The sequence below is a fragment of the Lissotriton vulgaris genome, chromosome 8 (genome assembly GCF_964263255.1).
Source record: "Lissotriton vulgaris chromosome 8, aLisVul1.2, whole genome shotgun sequence".
NCBI lineage: Eukaryota > Metazoa > Chordata > Amphibia > Caudata > Salamandridae > Lissotriton > Lissotriton vulgaris.
In genome coordinates this window covers 533714659-533736707 of record NC_141696.1, presented here as the reverse complement: position 1 = coordinate 533736707, position 22049 = coordinate 533714659, and the positions used below count along the sequence as shown (strand labels likewise).

The following is a 22049-nucleotide window of genomic DNA, read 5'->3' as shown; positions in this document are numbered from 1 at the left end:
ACAACAATCTATGTATCCTCTCAGTGCTCAATATCTTGTTCAATAAACCTGCTCCCCTCCATACCTCAGGCCTTTCACTAACACTAACCTTGAAGCATTTATTTATCAACAGGTTGTCTCTTGAGCAGCAACTGTTACAAGCCATGCCCTCAATCACATATTTGCCTCAACAGATCTGATTGCTATTAAAAGTATGCATATCATTACTTGGAGAGATTGTTGCATCATTAACTTCAATTTAAATTGCTCAACACAGCATCCAACGCTAACAGCATCTAACATAATGTCTATTAACAGTCCATTAAAGTGTATCAACATCAACATGAGTTGAACTCTTGGTAAAGTGACCATTAAATCTACTGATATCCTTCAACCACTTTGTGTGATCAATTTTATCATTTGGTCATCCAAGGTAGGGAGGGTAAATCTCTAGATCATTGAGACATAATCCACACCCTCCATGAGGGATAACCCTCTAGAGTTGCTCGAAGACCATATGTCTGATCAAGAATGGGGAACTCGTGCAGTGCAAAAAGGAGAGTGAGTGAGAATAAAAAGAATAGAAAAAGGCAGCGAAACAACTTTAATAGCTGCCAATGTCTTTCAGATTAAAACCAAGAACAGCGCAATTATAGCAGTTCTAAAAAATAGCTGCTGAGGGGCCGACATTTTTCAGCCAAATGGGTGCAAACTCCTAAGGCTTTCTTCAGGGACTCTGTTCTAAATTGGTCTTGCGACTGCAAAATGTGATAAACAAGATTATACAAGATTAAAGTGAAAAAAATGAAAAAAAAAACCATAAAGGATATAAACAGCTATTCCTCCATGTTACTTGGTGTATTGTTCACCTAAATTAACAGAGGATAGGACCTCACCTCATCTGGACCAGGCTCAGGATAGAGGAGGCCACGCGCTCTCCGTCGTTACCTCGAGACTGAATCCGAGTCTGGGGGAGGCGGGGAGGCAGCGAGGGGACGGAGGGGCAGGGCTTTATACCACAAGGGGCTTGCCTTAAGCCAATCGGCTTTCTCAAAGTGGCCATTAAGGTACAAATAAGGGCATTCAGAAGGCTTGAAAGAGCTTGTGAAAATGTCTAAAAAGAACAGGTAGCAAAACATATTAACAGACAATCATAAAAAAGCAGAGAAATAAGTTCACTACTCACAGATCATTTTGAATACCAGTTATTCAACCACAGAATTCTTCAAACTCATGTCACGTCGTGACACCACAATACACAACTAATTGCTCCAACCACTCTCAAGAATTCTGACACTCCATTACAGGTCATCTGACTAAAATGCCAAAGATCTAGAGATTTACCTGACAACACAGGAGGTATGTAATAACATCTCATTATAAAAAAAAGGTCCACAATAATACAATATCCATTTTCTGCTCATTCAACCCACCTTCCATAAAAAAACAATGAAGACCATGACATCCTTTCCCTTCTTTTCTGCTGGGGTTCCCTCTATCTGATTCCGACATCAGGGAGATTGTGCAGGATTCTGGGTCTAGTTGGGAGAAGGCCAAGATCATGGGATGGATACATTTCCTCTGCGATTGTCATAGCCAAGTAGTATCACCACAGGGTTGTGGACCTTTATGGCCGATGGGCCAGTGAGGCACATAGCAGGCCTTCACTTAGTTGCACAGTTCTCTAATTATTTAATCATTGACTTTTTGGTATTCAGAAGACAATGCCTGATGCCAAACGAATGAAAAGTTATTATGCTACAAAAGGGTTATGCTTAATAATCACCCATAAGAAATCTCTTCAATCAGCTGTGTAGGATGCCACACAGTCTAACAAAATCCTAAACCCCTGTGTTATAGCAAGCCTAACCTACAAAAGAACCTAAGCATAAGAAGCACCGGAGCCTTTGCAAAACCACTATCATAAAGATCACTGAGCAATATAGCATTTTAGGGTTAATAACCACAATTTCAGCTCCAAAGATTATCAGTATTATTTTTCAGAGTCTCTTGACTTCTCTAACGTTCTATGGGTTGAATCATGTTGAGGTAACCACCTCTATATCACAAAGTTCTCATGTATGGGCTGTATGTGTGTGTATTCACCTTTTGTGAAATCTCAAGAGCAGCTATTGATTAGATTTAGTCAAATTCATGGTAAGCGCAGTTCAAACATTGGTGCTGAAGTTACTTCCATAACATTTACCTGATCTGAAAAGTGTGCCCTAACTGCCACAGGATCAGGACTATTCTCCCAAAAAGTAAGTAAGTAAATTTGTATCTGGAGTAGTGGACAAGAATCACTTTGGACTTTCAGCACTTGGGTCATATTTTCAGAAATGGGCAATATTTCTGAGATTCAAATAATCATCCTCTTGCTCTTGTGTTTATCTTTGCTTTCTCAGAGCAGAGACATCTCTGGCCTATGCTGCATTATATTCTTGACATAGAGCAATGCATTGACTAAATTGTTTGTCTCCTGATATTTTGACTATAATGCATGCTGAAAACGTTAACGCACAACACACATCATACTGTTTAAAATATGCTGGAACTCTTCCAGGTGAAAATTGCAAAAAACACAGTTGATGGACAGAATGCAGAACAATGTCTTGCATTCACTCCAGTACAAAGATCTGGGCCTAAATCCATCGTTTTTTTGCACTCCACACCACCCCAGGTCAGACAATGGCTATATGCAAATCAGCCTTGACCCTGTGCCTCATGGGAACAGTCCAGCCCGAACTACCAAGCCATGTCTTTCCTAGACTGGAATCAAGCATCCAAGGACCGGTTTCTGGCTATCAGCCTTCTTCAGCCTGGATAGCTTGACTCCAGGGATGTGGAGAGCCTGGGACTCACGTCTGAGCATACCCAGCCCACTCGGTGTGAAAATTGCAAAAAACACAGTTGATGGACAGAATGCAGAACAATGTCTTGCATTCACCCCAGTACAAAGATCTGGGCCTAAATCCATCGTTTGTTTGCACTCCACACCACCCTAGGTCAGACAATGGCTATATGCAAATCAGCCTTGACCCTGTGCCTCATGGGAACAGTCCAACCCGAACTACCAAGCCATGTCTTTCCTAGACTGGAATCAAGCATCCAAGGACCGGTTTCTGGCTATCAGCCTTCTTCAGCCTGGATAGCTTGACTCCAGGGATGTGGAGAGCCTGGGACTCACGTCTGAGCATACCCAGCCCACTCGGTGTGAAAATTGCAAAAAACACAGTTGATGGACAGAATGCAGAACAATATCTTGCATTCACCCCAGTACAAAGATCTGGGCCTAAATCCATCATATTTTTGCACTCCACACCACCCTAGGTCAGACAATGGCTATATGCAAATCAGCCTTGACCCTGTGCCTCATGGGAACAGTCCAGCCCGAACTACCAAGCCATGTCTTTCCTAGACCGGAATCAAGCATCCAAGGACCAGTTTCTGGCTATCAGCCTTCTTCAGCCTGGATAGCTTGACTCCAGTGATGTGGAGAGCCTGGGACTCACGTCTGAGCAAACCCAACCCACTCGGGGTGAAAATTGCAAAAACCAGTTGATGGACAGAATGCAGAACAATGTCTTGCATTCACCCCAGTACAAAGAACTGGGCCTAAATCCATCGTTTTTTTGCACTCCACACCACCCTAGGTCAGACAATGGCTATATGCAAATCAGCCTTGACCCTGTGCCTCATGGGAACAGTCCAGCCCGAACTACCAAGCCATGTCTTTCCTAGACCGGAATCAAGCACCCAAGGACCGGTTTCTGGCTATCAGCCTTCTTCAGCCTGGATAGCTTGACTCCAGTGATGTGGAGAGCCTGGGACCCACGTCTGAGCATACCCAGCCCACTCGGGGTGAAAATTGCAAAAAAACACAGTTGATGGACAGAATACAGAACAATGCCTTGCATTCACCCCAGTACAAAGATCTGGGCCTAAATCCATCCTTTTCTTTGCACTCCACACCACCCTAGGTCAGACAATGGCTATATGCAAATCAGCCTTGACCCTGTGCCTCATGGGAACAGTCCAGCCCGAACTACCAAGCCATGTCTTTCCTAGACCGGAATCAAGCATCCAAGGACCGGTTTCTGGCTATCAGCCTTCTTCAGCCTGGATAGCTTGACTCCAGTGATGTGGAGAGCCTGGGACTCACGTCTGAGCGTACCCAGTCCAATCGGGGTGAAAATTGCAAAAAACACAATTGATGGACAGAATGCAGAACAATGTCTTGCATTCACCCCAGTACAAAGATCTGGGCCTAAATCCATCGATTTTGTGCACTCCACACCACCCTAGGTCAGACAATGGCTATATGCAAATCAGCCTTGACCCTGTGCCTCATGGGAACAGTCCAGCCCGAACTACCAAGCCATGCCTTTCCTAGACCGGAATCAAGCATCCAAGGACCGGTTTCTGGCTATCAGCCTTCTTCAGCCTGGATAGCTTGACTCCAGTGATGTGGAGAGCCTGGGACTCACGTCTGAGCATACCCAGCCCACTCGGGGTGAAATTTGCAAAAAACACAGTTGATGTACAGAATGCAGAACAATGTCTTGCATTCACCCCAGTACAAAGATCTGGGCCTAAATCCATCGTTTTTTTGCACTCCACACCACCCTAGGTCAGACAATGGCTATATGCAAATCAGCCTTGACCCTGTGCCTCATGGGAACAGTCCAGCCCGGACTACCAAGCCATGTCTTTCCTAGACTGGAATCAAGCATCCAAGGACCGGTTTCTGGCTATCAGCCTTCTTCAGCCTGGATAGCTTGACTCCAGTGATGTGGAGAGCCTGGAACTCACAACTGCGCATACCCAGTCCACTCGGGGTGAAAATTGCAAAAAACACAGTTGATGGACCGAATGCAGAACAATGTCTAGGAAAGACATGGCTTGGTAGTTCGGGCTGGACTGTTCCCATGAGGCACAGGGTCAAGGCTGATTTGCATATAGCCAGTTTCTGACCTAGGGTGGCGTGGAGTGCAAAAAAACAATGGATTTAGGCCCAGATCTTTATACTGGGGTGAATGTAAGACATTGTTCTGCATTCTGTCCATCCACTGTGCTTTTTGCAATTTTCACCTCGAGTGGGCTGGGTATGCTCAGACGTGAGTCCCAGGCTCTCCACATCACTGGAGTCAAGCTATCCAGGCTGAAGAAGGCTGATAGCCAGAAACCGGTCCTTGGATGCTTGATTCTGGTCTAGGAAAGACATGGCTTGGTAGTTCGGGCTGGACTGTTCCCATAAGGCACAGGGTCAAGGCTGATTTGCATATAGCCAGTGTCTGACCTAGGGTGGTGTGGAGTGCAAAAAAAAGATGGATTTAGACCCAGATCTTTGTACTGGGGTGAATGTAAGACATTGTTCTGCATTCTGTCCATCAACTGCGTTTTTTGCAATTTTCACCCCGAGTGGGCTGGGTATGCTCAGACGTGAGTCCCAGGCTCTCCACATCACTGGAGTCAAGCTATCCAGGCTGAAGAAGGCTGATAGCCAGAAACCGGTCCTTGGATGCTTGATTCCGGTCTAGGAAAGACATGGCTTGGTAGTTCGGGCTGGACTGTTCCCATGAGGCACAGGGTCAAGGCTGATTTGCATATAGCCAGTGTCTGACCTAGGGTGGTGTGGAGTGCAAAAAAACGATGGATTTAAGCCCAGATCTTTGTACTGGGGTGAATGTAAGACATTGTTCTGCATTCTGTCCATCAACTGTGTTTTTTGAAATTTTCACCCTGAGTGGGCTGGGTATGCTCAGACGTGAGTCCCAGGCTCTCCACATCACTGGAGTCAAGCTATCCAGGCTGAAGAAGGCTGATAGCCAGAAACCGGTCCTTGGATGCTTGATTCCGGTCTAGGAAAGACATGGCTTGGTAGTTCGGGCTGAACTGTTCCCATGAGGCACAGGGTCAAGGCTGATTTGCATATAGCCAGTGTCTGACCTAGGGTGGTGTAGAGTGCAAAAAAACGATGGATTTCGGCCCAGATCTTTGTACCGGGGTGAATGTAAGACATTGTTCTGCATTCTGTCCATCAACTGTTTTTTTTGCAATTTTCACCCCGAGTGGGCTGGGTATGCTCAGACGTGAGTCCCTGGCTCTCCACATCACTGGAGTCAAGCTATCCAGGCTGAAGAAGGCTGATAGCCAGAAACCGGTCCTTGGATGCTTGATTCCGGTCTAGGAAAGACATGGCTTGGTAGTTCGGGCTGGACTGTTACCATGAGGCAAAGGGTCAAGGCTGATTTGCATATAGCCAGTGTCTGACCTAGGGTGGTGTGGAGTGCAAAAAAACGATGGATTTAGGCCCAGATCTTTGTACTGGGGTGAATGTAAGACTATTTTTCTGCATTCTGTCCATCAACTGTGTTTTTTGGAACTCTTCCAGGGAGATACTAAATAGTTTTGATAAAAAAATAAATCATTTTCCATCACGTGCAAAATGTTGACTCATAGAAAGCACACATTGGCTAATCAATGTTGCCAGGTTTCCTATAAGGACCTACGTTATGTTATGTTATGTTAAAGTGCATTTTTATAGCGCTCGGCTACTCTAAAAGAGTGTCCCGGCGCTTTCCACAGGCAGCTACAGTGTATAATCAACATAACAAGAAAAACACCAGAACCCAATAGAGACAGAAAAGAAAAAAACCCACCTAAACAGAATGATTAAAAAGCCAAGTCTTCAAGTTCTTCCTGAATTGAAGCAAATTGGGGGTGCTACGGAGTGCCAGTGGAAGCGAGTTCCACAGCTGGGAGGCCTTGAGGCTGAAAGAGCGCCCCCCAATGCGGGCCTTCCTCACGCGGGGAACCACAGCAGTGAAAAGGGATTCCGAACGCAATGAGCGAGCAGGGCGATAGAAAGCCAATCTTTTCTTCAAATATCCTGCGCCTGAGCCAAACAGAGCCTTATGCACCAGAGTCAGGGATTTGAAAACAATCCGCTTCCGAATCGGAAGCCAATGAAGCGTCTGCAGCAGTCCAGAAGCCCGTGCTCGCCTGTGCAGACCAAAGATTGCCCGGGCTGCAGAGTTCTGTGCCACCTGCAAGCGCTGAACCAAGTAATCCGGCAGGCCTAGGAAGAGGGCATTGGCATAGTCTAGCCTAGATCCGATAAGCGCCTGCACCGTAATCCGTCTGTGCTCCGCAGACAATAAAGGAAGGAACTTGCGGAGCATTCTGAGGATGCCGAAACAGGTGCCGGACAGGCCAAGGACATGCGTTCTCAGAGAGAGTTTGTTATCAAGCTTAACACCCAGGTTCTTGGCAACCAGGGAGGATTGCGCCGGAGGACACATGGCGGCCGGCCACCACTGCCGCCACTCGGGATCGAAGGCACAGCCGAAGAATAAAACCTCCGACTTACTGGAGTTGGCCTTCAGACTATTCCGCTGGAACCAGCCGAAGACCCTGTCCAGGCAGTCCCGAATTCTCTCCCCATCAAATGTCTGATCTTTTCCACAAGTGAAGAGGAGTTGCGTGTCATCGGCGTAGGACACGATCTGGGCTCCGTAAGCCTCAACCGCAGCCGCCAGGGGGGACATAAAGATGTTGAACAATGTCGGGCTCAACACAGAACCCTGTGGAACCCCAACTCCCAGTGGTGGCATCTCGGCGGAGCTCTGGGAAACCCAGACCGTCTGGCGGCGGCCCTCCAGAAAAGATGTAAACTATCTGAGCACCGTCCCCCTTAGGCCGATGTCGTAGAGCCTGGCGAGAAGCGCCTCATGGGGGACGGTGTCGAAAGCCGCCGACAGGTCCAACATGACTAGCATGGCCTTGCCGCCCACATCCAAGGTCTCCCTGATGATCTCAGAGACCTCCACCAACGCCGTTTCCGTACTAAAATTCGGACGGAAACCGGATTGGGATGGATGGAGCAGATTGTTGGACTCTAGGAAGTTCGACAAGACGCCATGAACATGTTTCTCAGTGATCTTCGCCAAAGCCGGGAGAAGTGAAATTGGCCTATAATTGGCCAAAACCTCGGCCTCAAGACCAGGCTTTTTCAGGAGGGGGATCACCATCGCCCTTTTCCAGGTGCATGGGACACTCCCCTCCCTCAAGGAGGCATTGAGGATCGGGTTGACCAGGGGATTCACCACTGCCGCCATCCCAGCCAAAAATTTGGCGGGGCAGGGGTCAAGTGGGGAGCCAGATTTAAGACTGGCTAACAGAGTCCGGGACATGTCACTGGAGACAGGTGGAAAGTCCTCCAGGGTAGCCAAAGGCATGGCCGATGTTCCAAGTCCTGCCCCGAGATCACAGCAACCCTCCACCGCGCTCTCCGAGAAGGAGGCCTGAATTGCCTTGATCTTGTCGGTGAAAAAGGTGGCAAGATCCCGCGCCCACGCATCAGATGATACAGGCGGGGGTGAATAAGAAGTGGGAGACGTGAACTCCTTCACAATCGTGAAGATCTCCTTACAGGAGTTCGCCGACGACTCAATCCTCCTGGCAAGGTATTCCCGCTTGGCACCAAGAATATCACGGTGATAAGCCTTCACCACCGACCTATAGACGAGTTTAGCCTCCCCATCATATTGATGGCGCCAGGCCCGCTCAGCAAACTTACATTGGCTACGGGCCATGCGAAGCGCCTCTGTAAACCATGGCGCAGATTGCCGAATCGCCGTGGACCGGGGGGTTGCCTTAGGGGCAAGGTCATCTAACCTCTCAGTCAGCCATCGCTGCAGGGCCTCCGTGTCTCTTTCCGGATCCCCCGAGAGGGGACAGGGATGTTCCGAGAGCGCCTGCTCCAACATAGCAGGCGTCACTCTGTGTAACGCTCTCGAGGCCGATCTGGGCACCGTGGGGGCGCAGATGTCAGACCGCCCATTCTCCAACACAGAAAACCCAATCAGCCTATGATCCGACCAGAGCACAGGCCACGTTTCAATGTCAACAATTGGGACAGAGGAGAACACTTGATCAAGGGTGTGCCCTTTCTCATGCGTAGGCCCTGACACATACGGTGCCAGGCCAAGCGGAGATGTAATATCCAGCAATTTAGCCCCGTCTGGGTCGTCCGTGACATCAAGATGAAAATTGAAATCGCCTGCCAGCAAACAATGCTGTGCAGACAGCGCCAGCTCCGAAATGGCTGTCTGTAGGTCCTCCCAAAAGGAGCCCACTGGACCAGGAGGCCTGTAGACCAACAGACCCTTAAGCGCTTGGCCTGGAGACAGTCTTAGCGTAAAACCAAGGGATTCAGAGCCCTCGATGGAGTTCACGGGAAGAACTGAGCAAGAAATGTTCTTCCTCACCACCACAGCGACTCCGCCCCCCCTGCCCTTAACTCTGTCTTGGCGAAAAATGTTATAGGTAGGAGGGATCGCAGTGAAGATATCCGGATTGGACGCCTCTCCCAACCAAGTTTCGGTCAGGAGAAGACAAAGAGGATTGTCCCTGACCAAAAGATCATAGATGTGCTGGGCATGTCTTCCTACCGACCTTGTGTTAAGTAGCAGACAGAGATGTTTCGCATGCACCTCAGTTGTCCTAAGGGCGCAACGCCGCGCCTCAATGGGCGACCAACCGCAGGCCGGGCAGCGTCGTTTACCCTTGTGTCGACCAGGAAAAACAGAGCGACACTGGCTAGGTGTAGTACGCATGGCGCGGAGCGCCGCCGAGGTATAGTGGATCATCCTCGCCCACGCCAAACCAGAGTCCTACGCCGCCGTGCCGCCTCCGGGACGCTGACGGGCGCAGACGGGCAGGACTCCGGCACGACTCAGGCTAAGCGAAGGCGTCAACCTGCGCGTCACGCTGCGCGTGAGGGAGCGACTTTAAGTAGACTCTCCAGTGAGCCCTTGGCGCGCTAGTCCGCTTAAAGATGGCGGCCGCCGCCGAATCCCAATCCCCAAACCAAGATGGCGCCCGAAGTGGATGCCCAGGACCCGGACCCACCAAAGTGGTGGTGCTTTTAGGCACAGAGGTGCACTTTTTAAATGCAGTGAGGGGAGGGGGCGCAGGCTGGAGACAGCCAAATCTAAAAGCAAGGGTAAGTGAAACAAAGCAGTAACACAAATAGAAAAACGCAGGGAAGTTAAAAATGCACAGCGCTAGTCCAGCACGCTCGCAGCAGCGTGGTAGGTGTAGAGGACCACCTCCAGAACAAAGACCGCCTTAAGTAGACTCTCCAGTGAGCCCTTGGCGCGCGAGTCCGCTTAAAGATGGCGGCCGCCACCGAATCCCAATCCCCAAACCAAGATGGCGCCCGAAGTGGATGCCCAGGACCCGGACCCACCAAAGTGGTGGTGCTTTTAGGCACAGAGGTGCACTTTTTAAATGCAGTGAGGGGAGGGGGCGCAGGCTGGAGACAGCCAAATCTAAAAGCAAGGGTAAGTGAAACAAAGCAGTAACACAAATAGAAAAACGCAGGGAAGTTAAAAATGCACTGCGCTAGTCCAGCGCGCTCGCAGCAGCGTGGTAGGTGTAGAGGACCACCTCCAGAACAAAGACCGCCTTAAGTAGACTCTCCAGTGAGCCCTTGGCGCGCGAGTCCGCTTAAAGATGGCGGCCGCCGCCGAATCCCAATCCCCAAACCAAGATGGCGCCCGAAGTGGATGCCCAGGACCCGGACCCACCAAAGTGGTGGTGCTTTTAGGCACAGAGGTGCACTTTTTAAATGCAGTGAGGGGAGGGGGCGCAGGCTGGAGACAGACAAATCTAAAAGCAAGGGTAAGTGAAACAAAGCAGTAACACAAATAGAAAAACGCAGGGAAGTTAAAAATGCACAGCGCTAGTCCAGCGCGTTCGCAGCAGCGTGGTAGGTGTAGAGGTCTACAAGCTGGCAATGAGGATAGAGGCGGTTGTTGTTCCTCTGGAAGATCCAACTTTTGTTCTGAGTATAGTTATGCCTTTAACCAGAGAACAAACTTCTTTCAGGGCACTTTAAGGGAATTGTGTGGCATGGACTGCGCTCTTTAAGGATGCGCTGGTGTGGATGCATCTGGAATCAGCCATCCATTGTAAAGCTCTGTGCCCTATCGGACACACCTAGCTCTGTATCAGAAGTGGAAGCGGCGGGGTGAGTTAAGCTTTTAAAGCGCATGGCCCCAAATGGATGACTATTGTGGTAACAAGTAGTGTTCAAGCTATAGGATATTTACGTGCTTTTGTCTGACCTTAGAGCACCACAGTGACACATTTATAGTAAAATTGCATGGGCTAGGTTGCCTTGAGTATAAAAGTAGACAGTTTACAGAATAAGGGTGAGCGCCATGTTTCAAAAAAGTAACAGTTGAGAAACAATGCAAGACTTGCGTTTATTAAGGCCTTTTTATTGTAGACATATGAAAGGGGCATGAATGTTGCCTATTTGTCTGGGGAATTGGTTAGGAGAGTGATCACTGCCATGGGATTACTCAATCCTAATTATTCAGCACCACATTTTGGCAACCATTCTAGTTATGACTTGTTGGTTGTATGTGTGGTGTCAATTTTATCAACACTTGGTGGAAACGATGAGTGTGTCAGTTTAAGGGTATGTGCTGATTAGATTGTCCTGGAGTACACATGAGTTTTTGAAATTGTTTTTAAAAAAATGCAAAACGGCATCTGATGTCAATGTCTTCTATATTGTCTAAAATGTCTGCATTATGTATATTAAATATTGCAGCAACAAATTGTTATTACTTACAATACAAAATATGTTTTTATTTATCATTTCTTGACCACAGTGGCCCTGACTGGGACACCAATCTCTCCGGACAGTATGGAATCCCAGTACACAGTCTCCTCAGTGAACTCTACAGTAAGGCCGGCCTGAACAGGGAATGGGGCCTGATCCGTTACATCTCTGGCATTTTGAAGAAAAGGGTGGAAGTACTTGCAGAGGTACATTATTTAAAACTTTATGTAGTCCTATAAACTAAGTACTCACTAGATAAATGTCTAAATAAGATAGCATTTGGAAAATCTGTTTTCAAATAGTTTTTTAAACATTTTATTTTATAAATTTCCTTTGTAAACATCACAAGTGATGATACGGCTGCATTATGAATTAAATACAGGTACAGCGTCAGTATTTCCAGTTTTTGTACTGTAAGAAATGCATTACAGTGCAGTTGACATGCAACATTTCAGCAAATAATGAGGGGTCAGACATGCCACAGAACATGAACTATTTACTACCATCCTCCATCCACACAGTGTGTTTACACATGGGAGTGTTAGTCACACAGTCTGGTGTACCAGCGCCGTCAATCTTTTCTGCAGTGCATTGAGCTACATATGCCTCATATGGTCCCCATCTGTTTTGTGGTCTGGGCGTGGGATGCATCAGCAGACTGTGATTCTCATTTGCTTCATTACAGTGTACCAGGTTCTTGTGCTATTCTCTTATTGTTGGCATTGGCCCCTTCACCCACCTCATCGCCACACGCCACTTAGCTAAGAATATGGTCAATGCAGTGAACTTTCTAACAATGACTTGTATGTCCTTTACATATCCTGGGAAAGCCTTTAGCAGATTGCATGTTACCGGGACCCCTATTACTTGGATTATGTCAGTAAATATCTTGTCCCAGTAAGCCTTTATGTCTGGGAATTCCCATGCTATGTATATAGTCTGCTTTCATATCCTTACATCTTTCACAGGTGGGATTATCTATAAAAGCAGACCTATGCAATTTAATTGGGGTGTAAAAATATCTCTTCACAAATTTGAAATTAATCAGCCTGTGTCTTTCGTGTAGTGATATGTTTTAATTGACGAGTAGCATTATAGCCATTGTTTGTCTGTAATGTGTTGTTTTAAATCAGTTGCCCATTCCCGGGTGCTTTTTTGTGTTTGTAGTGGTGTGTGAGTTGTGAGTGCACATAACCAAGATATGATGCCCTTACGGGTAGCATTTTGGATTATGGACATAAGAATGTTAAGTGAGGAAGGCTCTGTCAGTGCATTACCCAGCGTACTTCCAAGGTCCTGTAATAAATAAAAATGTCCAAAGTTGTGACATTATCCTTGCTCTTTTAACAAGTTAAGAGTTATCTAGCTGGTGGCAATTAATACATTTCCTGATGTGTTCATTTGTAGCCGTTGTAACTGTTCCAGAACAACTCTCTCCAGATATACTGGTAGCCATGTACACCATTGAACTTTCATCTTTTACCGCTAATTTGGTCGACAATGTTGTATTTTTGTGGAGAGGGGTAAACAGTGTGCCACATACTGTCTGCAGCCCTGCTACATCCCTCCCCAGCCACAAATGTGGTAAGTGAGGGAGGCCCGCTACCAGTAACGAGCAAACTAACGTTGTGCCATGTTATATTATAATTGTACTATCTCAGTTACTACCATAGTGAGACAATGGGTCCAGGACATACAGTCCACCTTTGTAGACAGTATGAATATGTCCCTAGGGAATTTTAAGCCTCTATCTGTGTGTTATACTCTTAACATGTCTGTGAGTCGCTCCGCTACTAGAGCTGAAAGCAATGAGAAAAGAGGGCAACCATGTCATGTACCCCTCCCGACTAGTATGGGTTCTGTTATTGCACCATTAACTTGGACACAGGCCACCGGATGAGTGCAGAGAAGACGCACTCATTTTAGATAAATATTTCCTACCCCACTCTTAGCCAAAACAGAGAACATGAATTCCCACTGCTCCGTCCTGTGAGTCTGATTGGGAGACTGCGCCAAAGAATGTTTCGAGACTGAGCACAGTGGATCTCCCGGGTATCAAACCAGCCTGCTCCAGCAAAATTAGGCCCATCATCATTGTGCTAATCCGATCTGCCAATAATTTTGTGAATATTTCGGTGTCTGTATTTAGTAATGACAAGGGTCAATATGATAAGCACAAGTCTGCCGGCTTACCAGGCTTTAATATTGTGACTATTTATCTTTCGTCATTGTAGGTGGTAAGCAACCATTCTGTAACAACTCTCCAAATAATGTTATTAAATGTGGGGTCAGTTCTAGTAAAAATTATTTCTAAAAGGTAACGTTTAATCCGTCTGTGCCCGGTACTTTACCACTCCAGCCAGGTGATGGTAAGGTAAATATTCTTTTTTTTGTTATGTAGTGAAGCACGTGCAGGAGGTATATGGATCTGTATAATATTGTCTGAATCTGTCAGCTATGTTTTTTGTTTTGTATAATAATATCCACCAGTGTCTAAGCACACTCTGGTGATCACTTCTTCTGCTTGGGGCACATTATGGGTACCAAGGGAGTGCCTGGCCTTTCCAAATTTTATGGCAACTGCATATTTCCCCATTTACCTAATCTCCATATGTGCCATTTCTTGGTATTCTGACAAAGTTCATTTGTATGACCCCCAGTGGACATTCGTCACATCATATTTCATGCTGTCTTTCTAGTCGAGCTAGGTCAACCACTGGTCTAGACAAATTGCCTTGTATTGATTGTAATACTCATGCTTACTTGGAAATGCACACCCCTAGGATGTAGACCGTAAAGGCCTCCCAGGTTGTCTGAAAGCTTAATATAGACCCTATATTGTGTTGAAGCATTTCACCATGGCAGGGACTAGTTTCACTCAAAAAAATGAAACAGAGAAGGGAATTAGACAAGAATCACTTGCTGAAACTTGTGTGTCGTGTGCTAGGTAGTGCAAAGTCTAGGGACACAATGGAATTATCTGAGCGTGTGCATTCTACTTTCTCCCATGCCTGGTCCCTTGGCACAATGTCTCTAAATACTAACCGATAACCTATGCATGAGTGCATGTTGTGCACCGCAGAATAATATACATACTCTGCACAGTCAGGGTGACGCTATTTCCAGGGGTCCTCCAACCCCTCCTGTTGCATTATTTCCAATAGTATGCGTGTCGTAGCTAAAGGTAACCTATGGGGGCCTGCAGATCAGTCACAACCCGGGTCTAATGCACAGTTCAGGTCCCCTTGCCCTATATTTTCATATGGCATTGGTAATGCACTACTATATATGTAGATCATTCCACATGCCAGCCATATCCATATCAAGACACCTCTGGCATGCGTGCTAAAAGCTGCGCCATAGCATTTCCCTTTCAATTTTTGTCAAGTGTTCAGTGTGGTAATTGGGGCCGTTTGTATTTCCTGTAGGAAAGTAATTTCCACTGCGTGAATCTTAATGTAGTCTGCTCCTTTTCTCACCTTTCTATGGTTGTTAAGGCCTCGTACATTCTATGTGAGAAGTCGTTAAGTAGACTGGACTGTGCCAATGCTATGTACCATAATCGCATTACTGCACTATTCTGTATGCTTGGTGAGCACATTGCTGCCTGCTCCAATCAGTTAAAGCTGCCCAGTATATTCCACACATATAAAGAACTGTCAGTAGGCATCCCCCAAACTTTTCCAACAAACCGCTGTCCCCATCTTGCAGTGATCCTTTGCCTCCTTCCCGTCCACCCATTCCCTCTCGCTTTGAACCATGGTGGGGCACACACAAGGGCAGTGCACGTAAGGTTCAACGCCAGCGCTTGTGTAGCTGGGACCACATGTCAGGTTAGTGGTGGGCCAGTCCAGGGAAACATACATAGCCTGTTAAAATTATTGACACAAACCTGACCCATACCAGCGTCTGAGAGCACACATCATACTTACTTTAAACTAATGTTGGACAGCTATCAATGACATTTCAGCATAGAACAATCAAATGCATAGATTACTCTTATTGCTTTATGTGTCTGTGTCTCTGATACATTTTTTCTGATAAGCAATTTTATTGAGTTTTCAATGTAACCAAGCAAACAGCACCATTCAGAACTACATCGCATTAGATTAGTCCAGGGTAAGCACATTCCACAACAACACGAAAAGTGACGTACATGCAAACCTAAGGTCAACATATCCAGAGGCAATCTGTAGATCAAATCAGCCCATCTTAACTCTCTATCACTCCCACCCACTTCCCCCACATTCGGTGAAATTTCTCGGGGCAACCCCATGCAACATAAAGAGTCCGCTCCTAGGCGGCACACCAGTCCACCCCCTGCGCCAACGCGCCAATGTTGGTGCGGTAGCAGTCAGCCAATGGGCAGCGATATCTCTCTTTGCTACCACCAAGGCCGTGTTCAGAAAAGGTTTTATGGCCCTGCTACCATCCAATCCATCAGTGATGCTCAAAAGAACCCGTGCAGGAGCCAGAGGAACCACCCAGCCCAAGACCTTCATCAATTCTCCTATTAAAGACTCCCAGTACCTCTGTATCGCAGGGCAGAGCCACACCATGTGGTAGAAGTCTGCACGGGGCTGGGAGCAATGGGGGCAAAGGGCATCCAATCGGAGCCCCATGCTGTGAAGGCGCAGCAGGGTAAGATAGGCAGCATGCAGGAAGTAGACTTGGACCAACCAAAGCCGTGCGGAGACCGTGATAGTTTTAGGGCCCATCAAGGCATCCATCCAGTCGAATCCTCCAGAGCCCCAAGCCAGCCCTCCTACTTTTCGTGGAGTTGAGAGAGTGAGTTGGGGGTATTATTGGTAAGTGAACAGTATATTCTGGAAATCCCTTCCTTTCCCCAAGTCACCGGTCATAATCTAAGCTTCCGGCAGACTGTATTCCGGCAAGGAAGTACCGTCCGGGATGTATGAGCGGAAGGCATGGAGCAACTGCGGATAGCGGAAAAATTGGGAGGAGTGGAGAGAGTACGTGGCCTGCAGGTCTTGAAAGGAGCGCAAATGGGTACCGCTCCAGACATCGCCCAACAGGGATATCCCAATGAGATTCCACTGCCAGAACCCTGCTAAGAAAGCCACCTCTTCGTGCCGGGTGCCGCACCACAGGGGGGTATACTGAGTCAGCCTGCCTGACCAGCGGGTGTGGCGCAATGAGGCCCGCCAAGCTAGGAACACTCCATGGGTAACCTCGGGGAGATTCCGAGGGAGAGCTGCACCATATAGCATCCCCTGAAAGGAGGCGAAGCCCAGGGTGCGCAATTCCAGGTGATACGCCGGGTCAGACCATCCGCCGTTGAACCAGTCATGCAGCGTGAGGAGTCGGGTTGTAAATAATACAAATAAAGGCTTGTCAGACCAAGACCACCGTCGAAAGGTGGACTTTGACAATGGGCCATGGCCAACCTGGGCCTCTTCCCGCCCCCCGATAAAAACCTCATGAGCAGGCTATCTCCCGGAACCAAGACCTGGCGAACAAGAGGTGCGTGTTTAGGAGCATGTAGAGAAAATGAGGTATAATCATCATTTTGAAGAGGGCTATCCTTCCCAAAGGGTTTAGGGGCAGAGCAAACCATCTCGAGAGGTCCGCACGGACCCGTTTGACCAGCGGGGTGACGTTTAGTGACAATGCAAGTTCGGGGAGAAGGGCCACCCAGATCACTAAGTACTTGAAGGACTGCCGTAGAAGGGGATTCGTCGGCTGAAAATAAAAGCACTCCTGCGACATGTGCAGGGGGACCAGAATGGACTTAGCCGGGTTGAGCCGCAAGCCAGAGGTACATTCAAAGAGGCCAAGCGCTCGGAGGCATCAAAGTCCCGACTGGGTTGGGTCTGCCAAAAAAAGCAGGACATCATCCGCATAGAGCGCGATTTTGTCTCCTTCAAAGCCGGGCCACCGCCAGCCCGTGAGGGAGTGGTCGCTGCGAATAAGGCAGGCAAGGGGTTCCATTGCCAGGGCAAAGAGGATCGGGGAGAGGGGACATCCCTGCCGCGTACCACGGTGAATGGGGAAAGGGTGGTCTAGAGCTCCGTTGACTAAGACCTGCGCCCAGGGCCGATGGTACAGCATCCTCACCAGCTTGTGGAAGGGAGCACCAAAGCCCATCTGCTCCAAGACAGCCTCCAAGTAGCCCCAGTCGACCGAATCAAACGACTTCTCGAAATCTACAAGCAGGAGAGACAAGTATGGGGAGAGCAAGTGCTGGTTTGCAAGAGCGAGATGAAGGCGTCTGAGGCAGTGTCTAGTGCCGCGGAGAGGCATGAAGCCACATTGGTCCGGATGAACCAGGGTGGCTGGATGGGGTCTTATGCAGTTGGCCAGGATGGAGGCAAAGATCTTAAGTTCGGTATTGATGAACGAGATGGGACGATAGTCCGAACAGCAGCTCGAGGGGGGTTGAGACTTTGGGATCACTACAATGGTAGCCAGGTCCGTCTCAGGGCGGAAGGAGCCACATTTCACTGCTTCATTGTACATCTCAATGAGAGGTGCGCACCAAGGTATCCCAGTAGGCCGAGTAGAATACTTGAGGGAGCCCGTCCGGACCCGGCGTCTTACCAGCCGCCACGGGGGAGATGGCATCAGCCACCTCCTCGGGGTAAGCGGAAGATCCAGATCCGCCGCCTCAGACTCACTAAGACACTGAAGGGGGAAACATTCTGGCTGGAGGAGCTCGCGCCCGTGCTGAATATAGGGTAGTGTAGTAAGTAGCGAAGCACTGAGCGCCTCTGATCATTATTCGCTCAAGAGTTCTTGATCAATGTAACATTATTATCTTTTGTGTACAATGTAAGCACCCCAGCAGTACATTGTGTACAGGCAGACATTGATGCACATTTAGTCAGTTTCCTCAAGACCAGATGACCCAGAGTTTGTCTCCCTTGTATCAGCAGTCATTCCTGAGTTGTATTTTGGTTCTTGATCTCGTTCAGCACCACCTGTGAGTCATTGATAACACAGTGCTTGCCTTCAATTACCATTCTGAGCCAGGCAGGCCATATCATGCTGTACTCATTGTTCATTTCTTGTCGCTTAATTTTAGTCGGAAGTAATGTCCTCAGTGCAGTATAAAGTCACAGTACTGTGATATCTCTATCCCAGCATGTTGTAATTTCTTTAATTCCCTGGCTTGCCTCAAAGCTGCATCAATGTCAATATAATTTAGTATTCTGGCTATTATGAGATGTTGGATCTTGGTATTGGTTTTGGCACCAAGGATCGATGGGCATGTTCCAATATGAAGACTCCAGAAAACTCAACTTTCCTAGAAAGTCAGGTAATAGTTTTGTCACAAATTGCTCCACGTTTTCTATGTCTGTTGTTTCAGGAACACCCATAATACGGAGATTATTGTGCGACGAACACACTCTAGATCATTATTTTTGGCCTGGACAATTTCAAGTGTTGCTTCTTAGATCGATTTGCTTTCTATGCTGCAGTTTCGTCTCCGACTTCTGAGTCACGTGGCTCAACCAAGTCCAGCCTAGTTGTGTGCGTGTCCATCTCAGACATCCTGTCCATCCTATATGTTAGAGCACCTATTTTACACTTTATGGTTGGCAGGCTGTGACGCATGCCTTTTATCAAGGTTAAGATATCTTCAAATCTATCTTCTCTGAGGTGCCCCCATGCTCTCTTCTAACATGTGGATTTTCTGGGGATCAAACGTCAATATGGGTTGTGATTTATCTGTTTTTCTCATCTTGATCATGTCACCACCAGGTGGGTGTGAGATCATCACGATGAGCACTCCGCGTCCCCAACAGCACACACCAGAGGTTCTTTTGTGAGATCATAATGGTGGGAGTGGTATCTGTCTCACTGTCCCATTCACATCACTGTGTGTTTCAGCCCCAGTGCCCTCATCCTGTGTCCCATCAGCCTGGGTCCAGTTCCATTTCAAGCAAGCTGCTGACTGACCTGCAGTTCCATATGCCTCTTTAGGTTGTAAACCCTAAGGTTTCCCTGACTTTTCTCACCCAATGTTGCACCTAGAGTGGATATTGGCAGCTTAAAGGTCCCAGTATTTGCTTATTGTTTCTGTGCATACAGGGCGCTGTTGCCAGTAAAGAGACACACAGTACACAGCACTCACCTGAACAGTTCTCTGGGGGAAAGAGGTTAATCAGCGTTTATTGTTCCATTGAACAATCTCATTTGTGTTATATAGGATCACTGCTGTCCGTGTTCCGGTGCTGCTCCTTGCAAGGCTGCTTCACCAATTCTCTTCAACTTATTTGGCTCCAGTCGTCCATACTCTCAGAAACCCATACCTCAGGCAGGAATTCTCGTGGGTGCTCGCTCTGATCCATGCGCCTCTTAGTCCCTGAATCTTCGGGCTGCCATTTTGTGCACATGTTCTCTCAGCCCAGTCTGGATTTCCCAGCTTCACATGTCCCCGGACCACTAAAGTCAACAACACCAGCTTCCCACTACTTTCAGCATTGTTACCTCCCCTGCCGCCATCATAACTGAAGTATTTTAAATGCAGTTGAAGGAACCACCCGTTCAAATGGCCATCTTCAAGCTAGGCAAGCTCCACCTACCCTTTCAAATTGAAATGTAAAAATATTTCTTTGAAATTCACTTGAGGTTTGCTGGAAGTTGTGACAGAGGCCTTATGTGCTGGACCCAGTCTTGTATGTTGCACGACGTGGATGTTGTTGTGCAGCATTTGTTAAATGTACACTATTCTTGGGCTACAGATCTGGGTACCTGAGAGCTTTTTTAACTTGAGCAAAGGAGAATATTTCCTCAAACTTCTCTGCACCCATGGAGAATCATCCAGGGATTGCATTAATTAGTCATGAAAATGGTAGCACTTCTACTATTAGATTCTAAAAGTTTCACCACTTTACTGAGAATTGATGAAATTCAGGCCCCACCTCATGGCATTTAAAGTTACTGATACTACCCCCCACAGCTCAATATTTGATTTTGGGTGATTACTTCATAATGGCTAGAAATTACACAAGATTGATGATAAAAAAAAAGTGATTGAGAATCAATGCTCATAATAATCTGAGAAAAATATCAGGTGCTTGAGACATGGCATGCTGGTGGAATGCCTAAGATTTGCTATTTTTCACTGCCGAAGACCACACAGAAAAGAAAATGAACTGCCTGCTAGGGTGGGTAGTACTTGTACATACTATAAATGATGGTCAATGGGATTAGCATGAATCTCAAACTCTAAAACTATTGATCCTCACATTAAGTTTTTCAGATAGTAACTATTTGGCTGTAGGTTTGTTTCCTGTCACAAGTCCTACCAATTATATTTTATAAGCAAGCCACCCTCCACAGAATCATATTAGAAGAAACAAGGAGGAAAATAATTTGAAGACCACTACTCATAAAAAAGACCTGCTTTAAGATGACCACAAGTTGCAGAATTAAAAGTTCCTCACAGCTAAAATCTCTTTTAGCGAAGGGTACTCTATGGGCACCAGGTTACTGCCCTGATTCCAGCAATATGATACTGCTGTCTTTGTGTGAGGTCATTGTGCATTGCTGTTGGCCTTGCCATAACCATTCAATGTTTGTGAGTGAGGGTAGCATATTCTTCTTCTGCCTCTGTAGCAGCTGTTCTGTGAGTGAGGGGAACATTGGTTTTCTTTTACACATGTACCAACTGTTCTGTATGTGCGAACGAACCTTCATTCATTGTTTCTGTCTGTACTGTACTTTATGTGTGTCTGTGTTTATATGTGTGTGCCTTTGTGTGTGTCTGTGAATTTTGAGCCTGAATTGCTGTTACCCATGCTGTATCTACACTGTTTTCTGTGATAGTAATGCATGTTTGTCCTCTCCAGTTTACAAAAGACAAAACTAATGTTTTTGTGAGTTCAAAAAATCTCATTCACAACCTGTGATTCAATTTTGCTAAACAAATATGTCAACAATAAACTCATGAGTGGCTATGAATGATGGGATGAATGTGAAGGGCTTTTCTGAAAGAGGCACATTCGTGATAGATTCCTTACCTTAGAATATCCCCAGGCGTCAGACTGGATCAGGAAAGTTTTCGTCAACAGTACCCCTGCGCGTCGGAAGGTGGTGTTGTGCAGCTCCACGTCCGTCGCTGGCGTGCCACGTAGTGGTGCCTGGGTTTAAATCCTGCGGGTCCTGTTGCCGTACGATGTGGGTGGCCGACCCCCATGGCGTCTGTCTCTACTGTCTGGAGCGAGACCATGACTCCCGGTCATGTTCTCACCGTCTGGCCATGGCTCCGAAGGCCTTAATTGAGCGGCCCCATAAGCTGCTGGAGGCCCGGCAGTCGTCTCTGCGTCGTTCGAGGTCCAGCTGTCGATCGAGGGTCCGATCGTTGAGCCATCATAATCGCTCCTCCCTACCGCTCCGCCGGATAAGGAATCCAAGACGCTGGAACAGTTCAGCAAGTAACTGTTTTCATCTGCCAGCTTAG

At 47.3% G+C, this 22049-nt stretch overlaps 1 protein-coding gene across 3 annotated transcripts in view; it reads left to right on the top strand.

The window, feature by feature from the left end:
• The window catches only part of PHKA2 (phosphorylase kinase regulatory subunit alpha 2), an 852423-nt gene that overhangs the window by 669701 nt on the left and 160673 nt on the right, over positions 1-22049 (top strand). For all 3 annotated transcript variants that reach the window (XM_086934344.1, XM_086934343.1, XM_086934345.1), the window contains one exon: positions 11670-11826. In XM_086934344.1, coding sequence (XP_086790470.1) covers positions 11670-11826 — 157 coding nt within the window. The remainder of the gene's footprint in view (positions 1-11669; positions 11827-22049) is intronic.